The 13,704-nt window shown below is 51.0% G+C and overlaps 1 protein-coding gene across 1 annotated transcript in view; it reads right to left on the reverse strand.

The window, feature by feature from the left end:
- The window catches only part of ATAD5 (ATPase family, AAA domain containing 5), a 19,549-nt gene that overhangs the window by 2,601 nt on the left and 3,244 nt on the right, over positions 1-13,704 (reverse strand). The window contains 19 exon segments of the mRNA XM_018574828.1: positions 321-1,102; positions 1,614-1,742; positions 1,834-1,976; positions 2,083-2,266; positions 2,346-2,410; positions 3,007-3,100; positions 3,174-3,232; positions 3,414-3,629; positions 3,723-3,873; positions 3,958-4,094; positions 4,943-5,022; positions 5,114-5,210; positions 6,813-7,314; positions 8,845-9,002; positions 9,137-9,315; positions 10,242-10,288; positions 10,514-10,808; positions 11,193-11,263; positions 11,358-11,448. Of these exon segments, the coding sequence (XP_018430330.1) occupies positions 321-1,102; positions 1,614-1,742; positions 1,834-1,976; positions 2,083-2,266; positions 2,346-2,410; positions 3,007-3,100; positions 3,174-3,232; positions 3,414-3,629; positions 3,723-3,873; positions 3,958-4,094; positions 4,943-5,022; positions 5,114-5,210; positions 6,813-7,314; positions 8,845-9,002; positions 9,137-9,315; positions 10,242-10,288; positions 10,514-10,808; positions 11,193-11,263; positions 11,358-11,448 (3,480 nt within the window).

A 13,704-nucleotide genomic window follows, 5' to 3' on the forward strand; every position in this document is an offset into this window, starting at 1 on the left:
GAACTTCCCTTTGCAGCTGAGTGCCTCTTCCTGTAGTGCTGGCTCAGGTTGTGAACCTACACACAGACACCATGTATCCATTCCAGAGACAAGGCAGTCTGCTGCAAAACAGAAGTTCTCCCCCAGCATGAGAAGACATGAGGATTTAAAAGGAAGAGCAGCAAAGAGAAGGGAAGCTACCATGGATTACAGTGCGGCGCACATTACAGTATTGGTTTATGTTACACAATCTGAAGGGTTTAATGTCACTTTAAGGATGACTTCTCTATGCTTGGCTGCCTGATATCACGAGGCGCTCAGACGTGTCAATGAATTCTTACCTTGCGGTGGAGGAGGGGTGACCGAAGTACACCTCCTCCCGGGATTTAGACACATGCAGGGTGAGCTCTCCCGTTGGGTCATGTCCGGCCCGTTTGCACTGCTCCAGTGAAGTGTCCATAGCGGTAGTGAGGTCAGAGGAACACTTGTGTAAAGCAAGTCCCTCTATGTGCGCCCTGATCTCCCCGGCACTCTGTGCAATCACGGCATCACCAGTCTCTATCCTCAGGCTATCACACAGGCCGTGCCTCAGTCTGCTCTCAGTCCAGTTCCCATTGCAGCCACCCGCCTGGTCAGCAGCCTCACACGTACAGCAGTCCACATAGGACAGGTTGTCAGCCAAGGTAGCCAGGGAGTCCAGGCAAGTGTAGACCAGACAGGAGGAGGTCAGCTCCGCAGCAGTCAGCTTCCTCCGGAGAGGTGCGTTATGGGAGACGGCGTTGCCAGACTCTTCATTCCCATTGGAGGAGATCTCATCTGCGGGTTCAGCAATCATCGTCTGATCCAGAGAACAGGAGCTGCTATCAAACAAGTCACTGTCATTGAGCAGCACCAGCTTCTTCCTGCGCTTCATCTGCGCCGACATCTTCACCTCATCATCCTCATTGGGTGGAGCTTGTTCTACTGCCTCAGCGCAAGGGGCGGAGACTTGAGATTCTTTAACACACAGAGGTAATGGTAGCAGGCATTCTAGATTGGTGGATATGAAGTCCTTGTTTCTTGATTGGAACTCTGATAAAAGTTGCAGTATGCTACCCAGCTCCCCAGGTTTGGAGATTGCACCCTAAAAACAGATCACATGACACAAACCATTATCTCAGATGATGTAGTGGAGGCAGAACACCAACACTCCCATCATTGTACAGGATAACACCCAGGAGTGTATGACTGACACCAACACTCCCATCATTGTACATGGCATCACCCTGGAGAATAGGACAGACACAGATACCCCCATCATTGTACATGGCATCACCCAGGGGAGTATGACAGATACCCCCATCATTGTACATGGCATCACCCAGGGGAGTATGACAGATACTCCCATTATTGTACATGGCATCACCCAGGGGAGTATTACAGACACCGATACCCCCATTATTGTACATGGCATCACCCAGGGGAGTATGACGGACACAGATACCCCCATCATTGTACATGTCATCACCAAGGGGAGTATGACGGACACTGATACACCCATCATTGTATGTGGCATCACCCTGGAGAATAGGACAGACACAGATACTCCCATCATTGTACATGTCATCACCCTGGAGAGTATGACAGACACCAACACTCCCATCATTGTACATGACATCACCCAGGAGAATAGGACAGACACTGATACTCCCATCATTGTACATGGCATCACCCAGGGGAGTATGACAGACACGGATACCCCCATCATTGTACATGTCATCACCCTGGGGAGTATGACAGACACGGATACTCCCATCATTGTCAGACACCGACAGCCTCATCACCATAAAGCATTGTGCTCAGCCACTCACTCACCTTCACAAATGGGATCAGGCCTTCTGTTGGAAGTATTACATTACTGAGTCCCATCGAGTTTTCTGTACAGCCAAAGTTACAGCCTGGAAGCTCTTTGGGATGTATTTGTGATGCGGCCTTATTACAGCTTTTCCCAGCATCCTCTGCTGCACCACCACCACGGTGTATACCTGGAGAATAAACACAAGAATCTCAGTCCTATACACTGCAAACTACCCGATGTTCCTGCACACGGATCTGTGTACCCACCAACAGGAGGCGGCAGCTCCTTCTCTCTCAGTCCTCCTCCTCCGCTACGAGCCCAGAACTGCAGCTGAAGCACGCTTTGTCTGATGTCACAAGTGTTGGCTGTTAGAAATGTCATCAAGTCCTTGGTGTCCGTCCTGAGATTCTCAGCCAGACAAAGAACCTGCAGATAGCTGGCCACATTCACCTGAAACAAAGATGGAGGAACATGAGGCCCCGTACGGCACAGAGAAGTGGGATTATGTGTGTGTGTCCCCGGCACCTACCACAGAGGGTGTGTGGAAAGTGATCTCCTCAAAGACACCATCAAACATCATTCCGAACATCGCGTCTGAAATCAAAAGAGGATCCAAGGACACAACATGACTTCCAGCAGAATCTTCATACACAAAATAATATATAAAGCTGGTAACAGAGCAAAGCCGAGTACAAAGGAACTCACGCAGCCTGTATTAGACGGGGGCCCAGCGAGATAGGGTGTCTGCATTAGACGGGGGGCCCAGCGAGATAAGGTGTCTGCATTAGACGGGGGCCCAGCGAGATAAGGTGTCTGCATTAGACGGGGGGCCCAGCGAGATAGGGCGTCTGCATTAGACGGGGGGCCCAGCGAGATAGGGTGGCTGCATTAGACGGGCCCATAATGGGATATGTACCCTTTGGAGACCTATTTCTGATATAAAGCCGTGTATATAGGGAGGTACACGCAATATTTGCGAGCTGATGAGTGCTTGCTGATCCACATGCTAAAAGGACAGTGTCATGATTTTAAAGGGCAGCTCCTGTACACACAGGACATGGAAACCGAGGCTGAGCACAGTTTGGTTGCCTCCTCCCGTCACATGCCCGCATAAACCTGGAGCTCTATTTATTCCTGGCCGATTATGGAGTACAAAGCGCAGGGCATGCTTCACAATACCGTCTGCTTACCGCTGGTCGTCAGGATGACCGGCCTCTTCGCTGTGCTCATAAAAGTCTTGATTGCACTTAAGAATCCAGAATCCTCATCAAATATGACATCAACCTGGAAGACAGGGCAGACAACCTTACAGCCTCAGCACGGGGGACACATGGCACGTCACATACAAATGACTTACCTCCTCAAAGAGAATGAGGGAGGTGGCACTCTTCCGCTGGGTCTCCTCCGTACTTTTCTCTGAGAAGAACGGTAACGGCTTTACAGTTTTATTTCCGCATGCCTTCCCAGTGGACATTGCGAGTGTGGCTGTGGAGGAGGAGAAGATGCCCCAGGATCAATGACTGCCTTCTCAATGTGGAAACGGATCTCTCTAGCTGTATCAGATGCTGAACAATCGGTGTATTCTGGAAGCAGTGACCTTCAGACACACATTGACCCGTATTCAGACGCATACACAACGTATCTGGGGATGGACACTAAATACCTTTGCCTTGGTCTGGTGCAGCTCTCTGCTTTGGTGCCGCTTTGAAGAAGTTTGCCAGCGACTTGGGGGCCAGGCCTTTCTTGCCTCCCCGGGGTGACATTGGAGGCTTCCTGGGAGAGGACACCACGGCCTTGGGAGAGTGCACTTTCCCTGAAAAAAAAGAATGAACAGAGCTTCCAATGGAGATGTGACAGGGACAGTCATGTTCTCCTGATATCATAGGGTGGTTTGGAATATACGTACTGGGAGATTTGCCCAAGCTGTAGCTGCTGAAGAAGCATGGCTTGTGTGCATTGACGCCCTGCTGGTCCACCTGGTGAGACTGCGTGGCTTCCTTGAGCTGAGCCAAGATCTGCCTGCCGCTGCGCTGACACGAGGCATTAACTTCGAATACCTGGAGAGAGGAGAAGCGGCACATGTTCTAGAACGGTGCGTGGATGTCCAGACTTGGCCAAGGTTCAGGGATAAGAGGACAAACCTTAAAACCGAGCTCCTGAGCAGAGGCGTAGACCGCTGCCGTCTTCCCCACACCCGGAGGTCCAGTAATAAGCATGGTGTTACACAAGGAATCTTCATCGCTGTCCTCGTCATTGAAGTCATCCGCGTCCCAGGTGTCTGACCAGCAGAGAGTTAAATATTACATCATGGACTCATCAATCATCTACTATGCATGTGATTGCTCTAGACCAGGGGTAGCCAAACTCCGGACCTCCAGCTGTGGTGAAACTACAAATCCCACGATGCATCTCTCTCCAGGAGTCATGTCTGTGGCTGGGAGAACCTTGCAATGCCTCATGGGATTTGTAGTTCCGCCACAGCTGGAGGGCCGGAGTTTGGCTACCCCTGCTCTAGATCCTTGGTTCTCAAGTGGTGGGTCGTGACCCCATGTTCAGCAGGTCGCCGTGTGCCTTCCACTATGCTAGGCGAGAGGCTCCTCAGCTCCTCCCGTCTGTTCTCTCGCCAAGCAGCCATTCAAAATCTGCTGCCGAGTGCCAGCTTGAGGAGGCATTGGCTGGGCCTATGGCCGTGAGGGAGCTCCATCCACGCGTACCACTCCCTTGCGTGCCCTGTAGTGGTGCCTGGACCGGAGTGATATCACATTCTGGCTCCTGGCTTTGTCTACAGGGCACTCAAGGGAGCTGTACAAGCATCGCACGTATGGATGGAGCTCGGTCACAGCACAGCAGCCCACACTGGACCCCAGGCTGAGGATCCACTGTTCTTGTAAGGTAGGGAGACTGGGTGGATCGACCACATGTTCTGGTGTGGGAGGTGTGTTGTGTTGCAATTCAACGGCACCCCAAACACACCTGCCACTCACAGTTCGATCGCCCGCGCCGGAACGCGCAGTACCGCAATGTTGTGCGTTCCATCACAGTGCGACTTGGGTCGCCACTTAATGACCGAGGACAAATGTGGGTCCCGAGGTTACACAGCTTGAGAACCGCTGCTCTAGGTCTTACCATTCTTATCTTTTTCTATCTTCTGCATCTGACTCCTCTTCTCCTCCTTCTCTGCTCGGGTTTTCCAATCCCTCAGCCAGCTTTAAAAACAAACCAGAAGATTACATTGATTGCGGCTGCACACAGCACCACCACGGCTCACCAGAGACCCAAATGCCCCCCTGCCATTACCTGTGCAGTCTCCTGATGGCAACGGAATTTCCTATCAGCTCACTGGTACTCTGCGGCTGGTACTTCTCTGTCCATAGAACGTCCTCCAACACCAGACCTGAGCCAAAGAGAAATGGCATTTTCCTGACCATACTTAGAGGAACTACGCAAAGCGCCTAGGTTACAACTGGGAATGTATTATTTATACTGGATGGGCCTCATCATGAAGACTAAGCAGCAGATAGAAATTCTGTCTTCTCATTCCCTGCACACAGATTGCTTCTTAGTTCCCCACGTTTACCTGTCTAGGCTTTTCTACATTGCTAAGAACACCCTGTTTACAGAGCTCACGCTTAAAAGGAGAACTATGGGGAGTCAGTGTTTTCCCCCATAGTTCTCCTTAGGGTAACGGGAGCACACAAACTAGCGTCCTCCCGTCACCCTAGGCTCAGTATATAGGGAGCTACAGCTCGCGGTATACTGAGACCGCCGCAGATGAAGCGGATCCCGACTTAGACGACAGGATCCGCCCAGCTGCGTGAGTGACAGCTGGCTACACAAGATGGGGCAGCGGATCCCGGGAATCAAGGTGCGGGGTCAGGGGGGGGCGAACGAGCACATATAGGCGATCGGCGGGCTATGGACCCGCTGATCACCTATATGTGAAACACCCGGTACCAGGTGTTCGTATTGGTCGGGTCTTTTCTGCCCGTGCGTGCCCGCTAGGGGGCGCGCGCGAGCAGAGAAAAATTGCCGTCTGGAGACGGCAACCCGCACATGCAGCAGTGCCGTCCGTCCGTTTTTTTACTACGGGCGGACGGCAAGAGGTTAAAGAAATACACAGGAATGAGGGCCTGTTCACATGAGATCAGGTGCTGATCAGCAGACGTGGAGCTGCTGATGCAGTGCGTTTTTGATGCGTTTTCGGTCCAGATGCTGATAGTTAATTTTTTGTCAACAAAGATGACATCATAATAAGTGGAGCAAGAATACAATTTTTTCTTTGTTTTCCCCCCTTAGCTGCATTGCGTTGCGTGCGCGTTTGCGTATCCGGACCGGACAAAATGTGACATGCAGTATTTTTTATGTCGTAAGCTGAACGGACTGCGCACGTGAGAACTGGAGCCCATAAAACACACAGGGATACATTGGGATGCATTTTGAGTGCAGCAGCGTACGGAGCCGGTCAGCACACAAAACGGACGTCGTGTGAACGCGCCCTTAAGCTGCAGCTGGAAGTGTGCCACCACTGTTGGGGCAGCCAATCCTAGAAGGGGGCTTATTTCCACAAAAGGGCACAAACATAGTGCTGTAACCTGCGGAAACCATTCAGATCTCTCGTTTTATTCATATCTAGGGGCAACAGCTGAACCTCTGTACCATCGCTGGCATAAGCAGACTACATCTGGTGGCATCACAAGTGCTGGATTGGTTTTGGCCATATTGGGAAGTGATGAAGTCTATGGGCACCGTGTGATTTGGCCAGACACCCGTGACCTACCTAGGTCAAGGAGAAGACCCCCCAACGGGCCAATCCTCAATGCTGTGTCCAGGTAGAGCCGGCACCCAGGGTCTCTATTCCAGGTATTGCCCCAACAATACAGACTTGTATACTCATGTCCTTATCTGTCCCAGAGAACAATACAAGGCCGGTCTTTTCTTACGTCTCTCAGACACATCAAAAGGGATATAAAGTATCTCAATAAAGAGATTGAATGACCTTCTGCATCGGGCTCAGGTGTCGCCTCCTCCTCAATGACGATGACCTCGGGATCTGTAGAAGAAACACTTCTCCTCAGAGAGCCTCTGGACAGCCGTCCCTTCTTGGCTTTCCCGGCCGACTCTCGATCTAGCTCGTGCTTACTGGGGGTGCTCTTCTTCCTCTTAGATTTCAGGACTGGAGAGTCCTTCCTCTTACGCTTTGCCCCAGTCTCAGCCTCTTCTACGACCAGACCTTTGTCCGCCTGATGCCCACCTGAGAAGTAGAAAGGGAAATACTCAGGTTTGTAATCTTGCGGCGGCAATGACCCCACAATGCGGGAATCTCCCGTGTCCACAGGGTACACACCAGGTTTAGTGGTGTCTTGTAGTGCCAGGTGATCATTCTGCTTCTTCAGGAGCTGGGTGAAGAACCTTCTCACTGGGAACTGAGGGTTGGAGCGCCTAATCTCTTCCAGGAGGCAGTTTCTGATGGCTTCTGAAAACGCGGCTCTCCTGGTCACCTAGGAGAAAGCAGAACTCTTAGGAGACACCTGTATATACTCATAACAGACATGAATGTTATAGAGTCTGTCGCCTTGCCTATTCAGGCTAAGGCCTTGTCCACACCAAATGCAGATCTGCTCAGGTTTCTGCACACGCACCATAGTCTTTTAGATGCGCTTTTGGTAAAAAAAAATAAAACATTTTTAAAGTTTAAAATGGGCTTTCAGTGCGTTCCAGGCATCTGCATGCGTTTGCAGACCCAGAGCAGGTAAAACTGGGCCTGCTGCAGTTTTTTTCACCTGCTCTGGACCTGCGCGCTGCGATGTGAACTGGAGCAAAAAATTACCATTGGACGCAGTTTTGATCCGGTCTGCACCTGCTCCGCGCTTGGTGTGAACAAGGCCGTAGCCCTCGTTCACACCTGAACGTTTTGTAGCGCGTTCTACGCTCGACGAACGCTCTACAAAACGCTCAAACATCTAAATCCCATTGTATTCAATGGGTCTGGTTCCCACCTCGGCGTATTTCCGCCCGTCCCTAACGCCCTACAAAACGGCCCACGCCTGGAAAGGTGCAGGTACTACTTTGGGCCGTTTTGTTGCGCGTTGCCATTGGGATACAGCCAAGTAGCCTTCGGAAACGCGCGTTTGTCGCACAACTTTTTTTTACCGCGAATCGCGACAGACGCACGTATGCAATACGCCTAGGTGTGAACGAGACCTTAGTGTCTGCTGCAGGAAACAATGTGTAAGCCGCACTGCCGCGCCAAGGCACCTCTTATAGTGCGGTCCTAACTCTAAACTATGAGAGTCTCCATCTTGGAGCACATGGGGGCAGAAGATTTCAAATTGGGTGCAGGCCTGTCAGGAGGACGCCCCACCTCCTTAAAAGGTACAGAAACACACAAGGGATCCCGCACATCCCATTGGCAGCTGAGAAACCCCATGCGTCGCTGCACCAAATCGGTAAAGCAAAACAAACGCACTCAACAATTTGTTACCAGTTATACAGTAAGGTGCACACGAAATGGGCTTTGAACAGTAGAAAGGCGTCATGGCGCACTCACACACCAGCATGTAAAACAACTTGTCTCACCGCTAAGGACAATGACAGAGGTTTGGATACACGTCTTCTGCAAAGGATGTGTAAGGACCGCACTATAAGAGGTGCCTTGGCGCGGCAGTGCGGCTTACACATCCTTTGCAGAAGACGTGTATCCAAACCTCCGTCATTGTCCTTAGTGGTGAGACAAGTTGTTTTACATGCTGGTTTGTGAGTGTGCCATGATGCCTTTCTACTGTTCTGCTGCAGGAAACAAGTCTCCACTTTTATCTGTGGCAGTCGGCCCTTACTGGCCAAAGCAATGAGGAATTCATGGATTGCTGCTTCCCAACTAGCAAAGCATTCTGCAGCATCCCAGTCAGCGAGGGAGCATCAAATACCAAGGATAGGGAGTGGCAGAACCACCAGTTTGACATGGCCCAATGGCCTCCCGTTTCCTGCAGTATCTCTAAACGACATTCCCGATTCCCCCAAAACACACTTACCATGTCGGGACGCTGCTGGAGAGCGAGCGTTACAGAGCGGGAGGTGAACTCCCCAGGAGACAATGTGAACGAGGTAACGTCTGAGACGTTGACAGAGGCTGGCGCGAGTTTTGTCAGCATGGGACAGCGGGGCATGACCAGATTCCACTTCTCACATCCTGTAGAGAGTCAGACACACACTCTTAGCACAGGGCAGGACTCAAAATCAGAGAGGTCAGGAATATCATTGGCCCAGATACACGCTAAGAGTATCCAGAGCAAATTCAGGAACAAGCTTTGTGGGAAGACTCACCATCCTTCTGCTGCACATGAACCACGCTATGGAAGGACAGGCTGGACAGGGCGTAGGCCTCACTCAGGGCCGCCTCTTTGGCTATGTGGCGCTTCAAGGAATCCGGTAAACCACTCATGAGAAATTCCCTCTTGGCTTTGAACTGTTCACCATCCTGCGAATTCTCGGAGACTTCAGAGCTAACGATGAACAAACAATAATGACGACGACGAGAGTTATTTTGGTTTAGGTGTTTATAGACAATTCTATGACCATTGCTATTGAGATCCTCCACACACAGAATGGATAGGAGGGGTAATGAGGGACATATAACACCAACATTCTTCACGGAGAAGACCCATGATTGACATCAGAGCCCAAGAGGCCCATCTTTCCTCTAAAGGAGAACTATGCGGTTGGTGCTTTTCACTGATCCTCATAGTTCTAGCCGACCTGTGACAATGAGACTGTCACACGTCGGCTCAGTAGATCGGGAACAGATACCGGCGCTCGCTCACTTCTCCATCCTATCATGGCAGAGAGCCGTGACAGGGGGAGGGGCTGGATTCCCCCCCCCGATCCTCCAGCGCTGACTGGCAGAACGGATGCGGCGGGTACAGCTGGCTCTGCCTCTAGATAGGCGGAGCCAGCTGTCAGACATAATTGTTCCGGGTGCGGCGTCTCAGTATACCGCAAGCTGTAGCTCCCTATATGCTGAGCTTAGGGTGACGGGAGGACGCTAGTTTGTGTCCTCCCGTTACCCTAAGGAGAACTATGGGGGAAAAGCCCTGACCTCATAGTTCTCCTTTACAACCGCTCCTTTAGGCACACTGGATTATTCATTCCCCCATAGTTTATTAAGCCTATCAGAAAGCACAGAACCCGGTATGTAGGAGGGCAAAACCTACCTGGCAAAAGGAGAAAATAAAATACCAGGTATCAGTATGTGTATTGCACTGCAGTAATACTGACAGGCCCCTAGCACCCATCTCCCAGAGTCACGATGACTGAAGAGAGCTGGGCCAGCATCCTTCTTATCCAGCCTCTTCTAGACTGGGCATATACCCACCAATGAAGGGCTCAGGAATACAGGACTGTAGGGGGGGAGTGAGAGGACAGTACTCACCCGTCATCAATTGTGATGATAGCACACTTAGGAGCTTTCTTCTTTACGTCTTTCCTTTGACCTTCAGAAAAATCAAAGAAAAAAACCTTTATTTTCAGCTAACGCGTTTCTCATGATCAGAGTATACAGAAAAGTGAGAATCTAGAGAGAAGCACAATGGGGATGAAGACAGGATAATAGGCTGATGTCAGCAGATGGAGTGGAGACATTATATTGGTGACGGTGGATTGCCGGTGACGCACACTCCTCTGCCTGATGGAGAAGCACAGTATGAAGGAAGTGGATTCACCTGAAGCTGAGCCTTTCGTCTTCTTTTTCTTCCCCAGAACATCGTGTAAGCTGCGGAGATTTGTCTTCTTCTCGTTGGGCTGGCTGATGGGGGTCTTACTGGTGTCATTGATGGTGATACGTTCCTGCAGGAAAAACAGAAGAATTTCCACATCTACAACGTCCTGTGAGACCAAGGGGTCAGCAACCTGTGGCTCCGGAGCCGCATGTGGCTCTTGCATCCCTCTACTGCGGCTCCCTGTCCAGGTGTTCCCGTCCCGAAATGTCACTTCTATCCGACTTTGTGATTGGGGTGGAATGTGAGATCGCACTCACAGAGTCGGATAGACGTGACATTGTGAGGGGTCTGGGCAGCCTCTTACATGAGTATCAGCTGTACCAGGGGCGGCAGGGGAGGGGGTGGAGGAGGCCGGGCCCCAGCAGCTGCAGGTAGGAGGAGGTACAGGGAAAGGGACCCCGGCAACCAGTCCACGTGAGACCCTGCAGAGCCCACCATAGAGAGTCTCAGGTAAGCACAGAGCGTTACTAAGCCCAGGGTCCAGTGCGTTACTAAGCCCAGTGCGTTACTAAGCCCAGAATCCAATGCGTTACTAAGCCCAGGGTCCAGTGCGTTACTAAGCCCAGGGTCCAGTGCGTTACTAAGCCCAGGGTCCAGTGCGTTACTAATGCTGAATGGCTTTGGCTTTCTCCAGGATCTGCTTCGCTTTGTTCATCTTTTTGGAGTTGCTAGAAACCTGCGACCGGAGACAGGGATCAAACTCGTCACGTGACGCTCTACGAGTGACGCCATTGAATACAAATGGATTCCATTGCGTTACAATCTCTCACCTTCTTACGGCCCGGTGTGAAGGCCTCGTCGTCAGAGAAGGTGACACTCTGTCTGCCGATAATCCTCCTATTGATTCGCGTGAACCTCATCCTTGGAGGGAGGGAGAGAGAGAGAAGTACATGGAGGGAAAGCACCCGGACACCCTACAATAGCTGTCCTCTACTATGGACTGTGTCTGTGGAGGGTCTCATTCATCCGGTATATCTAAAAAATAAGTCCAGCCAACTTCTTTACCACCTCTCTCTGGGCAGGTTAAAGGAGAACTCTGAGGTCAGGGCTTTCCCCATAGTCCTCCTAAGGGTAACGGGAGGACACAAACTAGCGTCCTCCTGTCACCCTAGGCTCAGTATATAGGGAGCTACAGCTCGCGGTATACTGAGACGCCGCAGCCGGAGCGGATCCCGACAATTATGTCTGGATCCGCCCAGCTGCGTGAGTGACAGCTGGCTCCTCCTATCTAGAGGCAGAGCCAGCTGTACCCGCCTCCTCCCCCGTCCCGCCAGTCAGCGCTGGAGGATCGGAGCGGGGAATCCAGCCCCTCCCCTGTTACGGCAGAGAGCGGTGACAGGATCGAGAGGTGAGCGAACGTCGGTATGTGTTCTCTCACTTCCCGATCTACTGAGCCGACCTGTGACAGTCTCATTGTCACAGGCTAGATCTATGAGGTGACTGAAAAGCCCCCCCCCCTCATAGTTCTCCTTTAATAACACCTCCTAGACTCCAATTATGCAAATCCAATCGACACCCGATTGCGATTAACAGATTATGTGGATTGGAGTGAAATTCACCATATTTATTCCCAGAGAATTTTGGTACAAGTCATTCTGAAATGGAGAAAGCTGGACGGATGACCGGTGAAACGTCTTCAAGGAAAATACAGCAAAGTCCAGTTGCCTCGGCTTATTTTATACAGATCTACTATGGACGGTCACAGAACAAAGGACAGAAGAAATATATTGTTTGTGAAGAATGGCCTAGTGTGCAATCTCTGTAAATGTGTGAGCCTACAGTGTCTCAGTGTTCTAATAATCAATATTATCCACAACTTGTCCAGGAAAAAGAAGCAAAACGTTGTACAGAGATCATGCAGAGCCTACCGAGGGGAACACAAAACCTTCTCTGTATAGAAAGAATACAAACTACCAATGTATGGCTATGCAAGTCCATATCCGAGGTGCGGAAACTATATATTGTGTGTAATGTTATTTCACATGCTGCCCTCAGAAGTAGGGATGCACCGGTATATCGGCCGCCGCAACATATCAGCCGAAAGTGCCATTTTCCTGCCGATACATCGGCGCATCCGTGTATTCTCTCCTCCCCGCTGGGCGCCGCTCTGTCCCAGCGGGGAGGAGAGAAAGTGACAGGCGGCCAAGCGCTGCGGGAGGAGAGCGCTGTGAGCGGCCGGCGTCTCCTCCCACACCGCTCTGCCTCCTATCACAGATCGGAGTGTGGGCGGAGACAGGTCGCGCTGTCACAGGAGGCTGGGCTCTCCTCCCCGCACCGCCTCCTGTGACAGCGTGTCAGAGATGAGAGCGGGTACAAGCAGTAGGTGACCGCTGAGTGTTTGTAGATAATTGAGGACAGAGTAGGGTTACTATATCCTCAATTATGAATGAATGGGAAGTGACCTACATCACATCTACATCACTTCCTGTCCATTCATGATTGTGGTTATAGTAACCATACTCTGTCCTCATGTTATGAATGATCAGGAACACTCACTATAGAGGATTCCGGTTCATTGATAACAGGGGACACAGAAAAAGAGACTGGGGTCTCTCTGCATCTCTGGGGACTTTGTGTTCTCAATCTCTTTTTCTATTTTAAAAAAGGGAAATATCAGGGGTCTGTTTAGACCTCTAATATTTCCCAGAAGCCCCTAAAAGTAGAGTAAAAAATAAATATAGGTATATTACTCAGGGTAGACGGGCACTGCCAGCACCGGCCACAGATATACATGGAGCGTGAGCTTGTATCAGGCCGTGTGTGGACTCCTGTACATGGCTGTAACACACAACACTGCGTTTTTACCAATACAGCTTTATAACTGAAGGCGGGTGCATTGGATTGTAGGGGCCCGTGCATGCTGCGCATAAAGACTAGTAAACATGTGCTGCATTCAGATCCATAACATCTAATTCTTCATCTAAGGTCCAGCGCACGGACCATATATTGCACTCTGTCAAACATTGTGTTAAAGGAGAGCTATGGGGGGAAGGGGCTTTTCACTCACCTCATAGTTCGGGGCGACGTGTGACAATGAGACTGTCACAGGTCGGCTCAGTAGACCGGGAGGGGAGGGAACACATACTGGCGTTCGCTCAACTCTCGCTCCTGTCTCTG

This window comes from Nanorana parkeri, unplaced genomic scaffold (assembly GCF_000935625.1).
Source record: "Nanorana parkeri isolate BGI_ZX_2015 unplaced genomic scaffold, ASM93562v1 scaffold3266, whole genome shotgun sequence".
Classification (NCBI taxonomy): Eukaryota; Metazoa; Chordata; class Amphibia; order Anura; family Dicroglossidae; genus Nanorana; species Nanorana parkeri.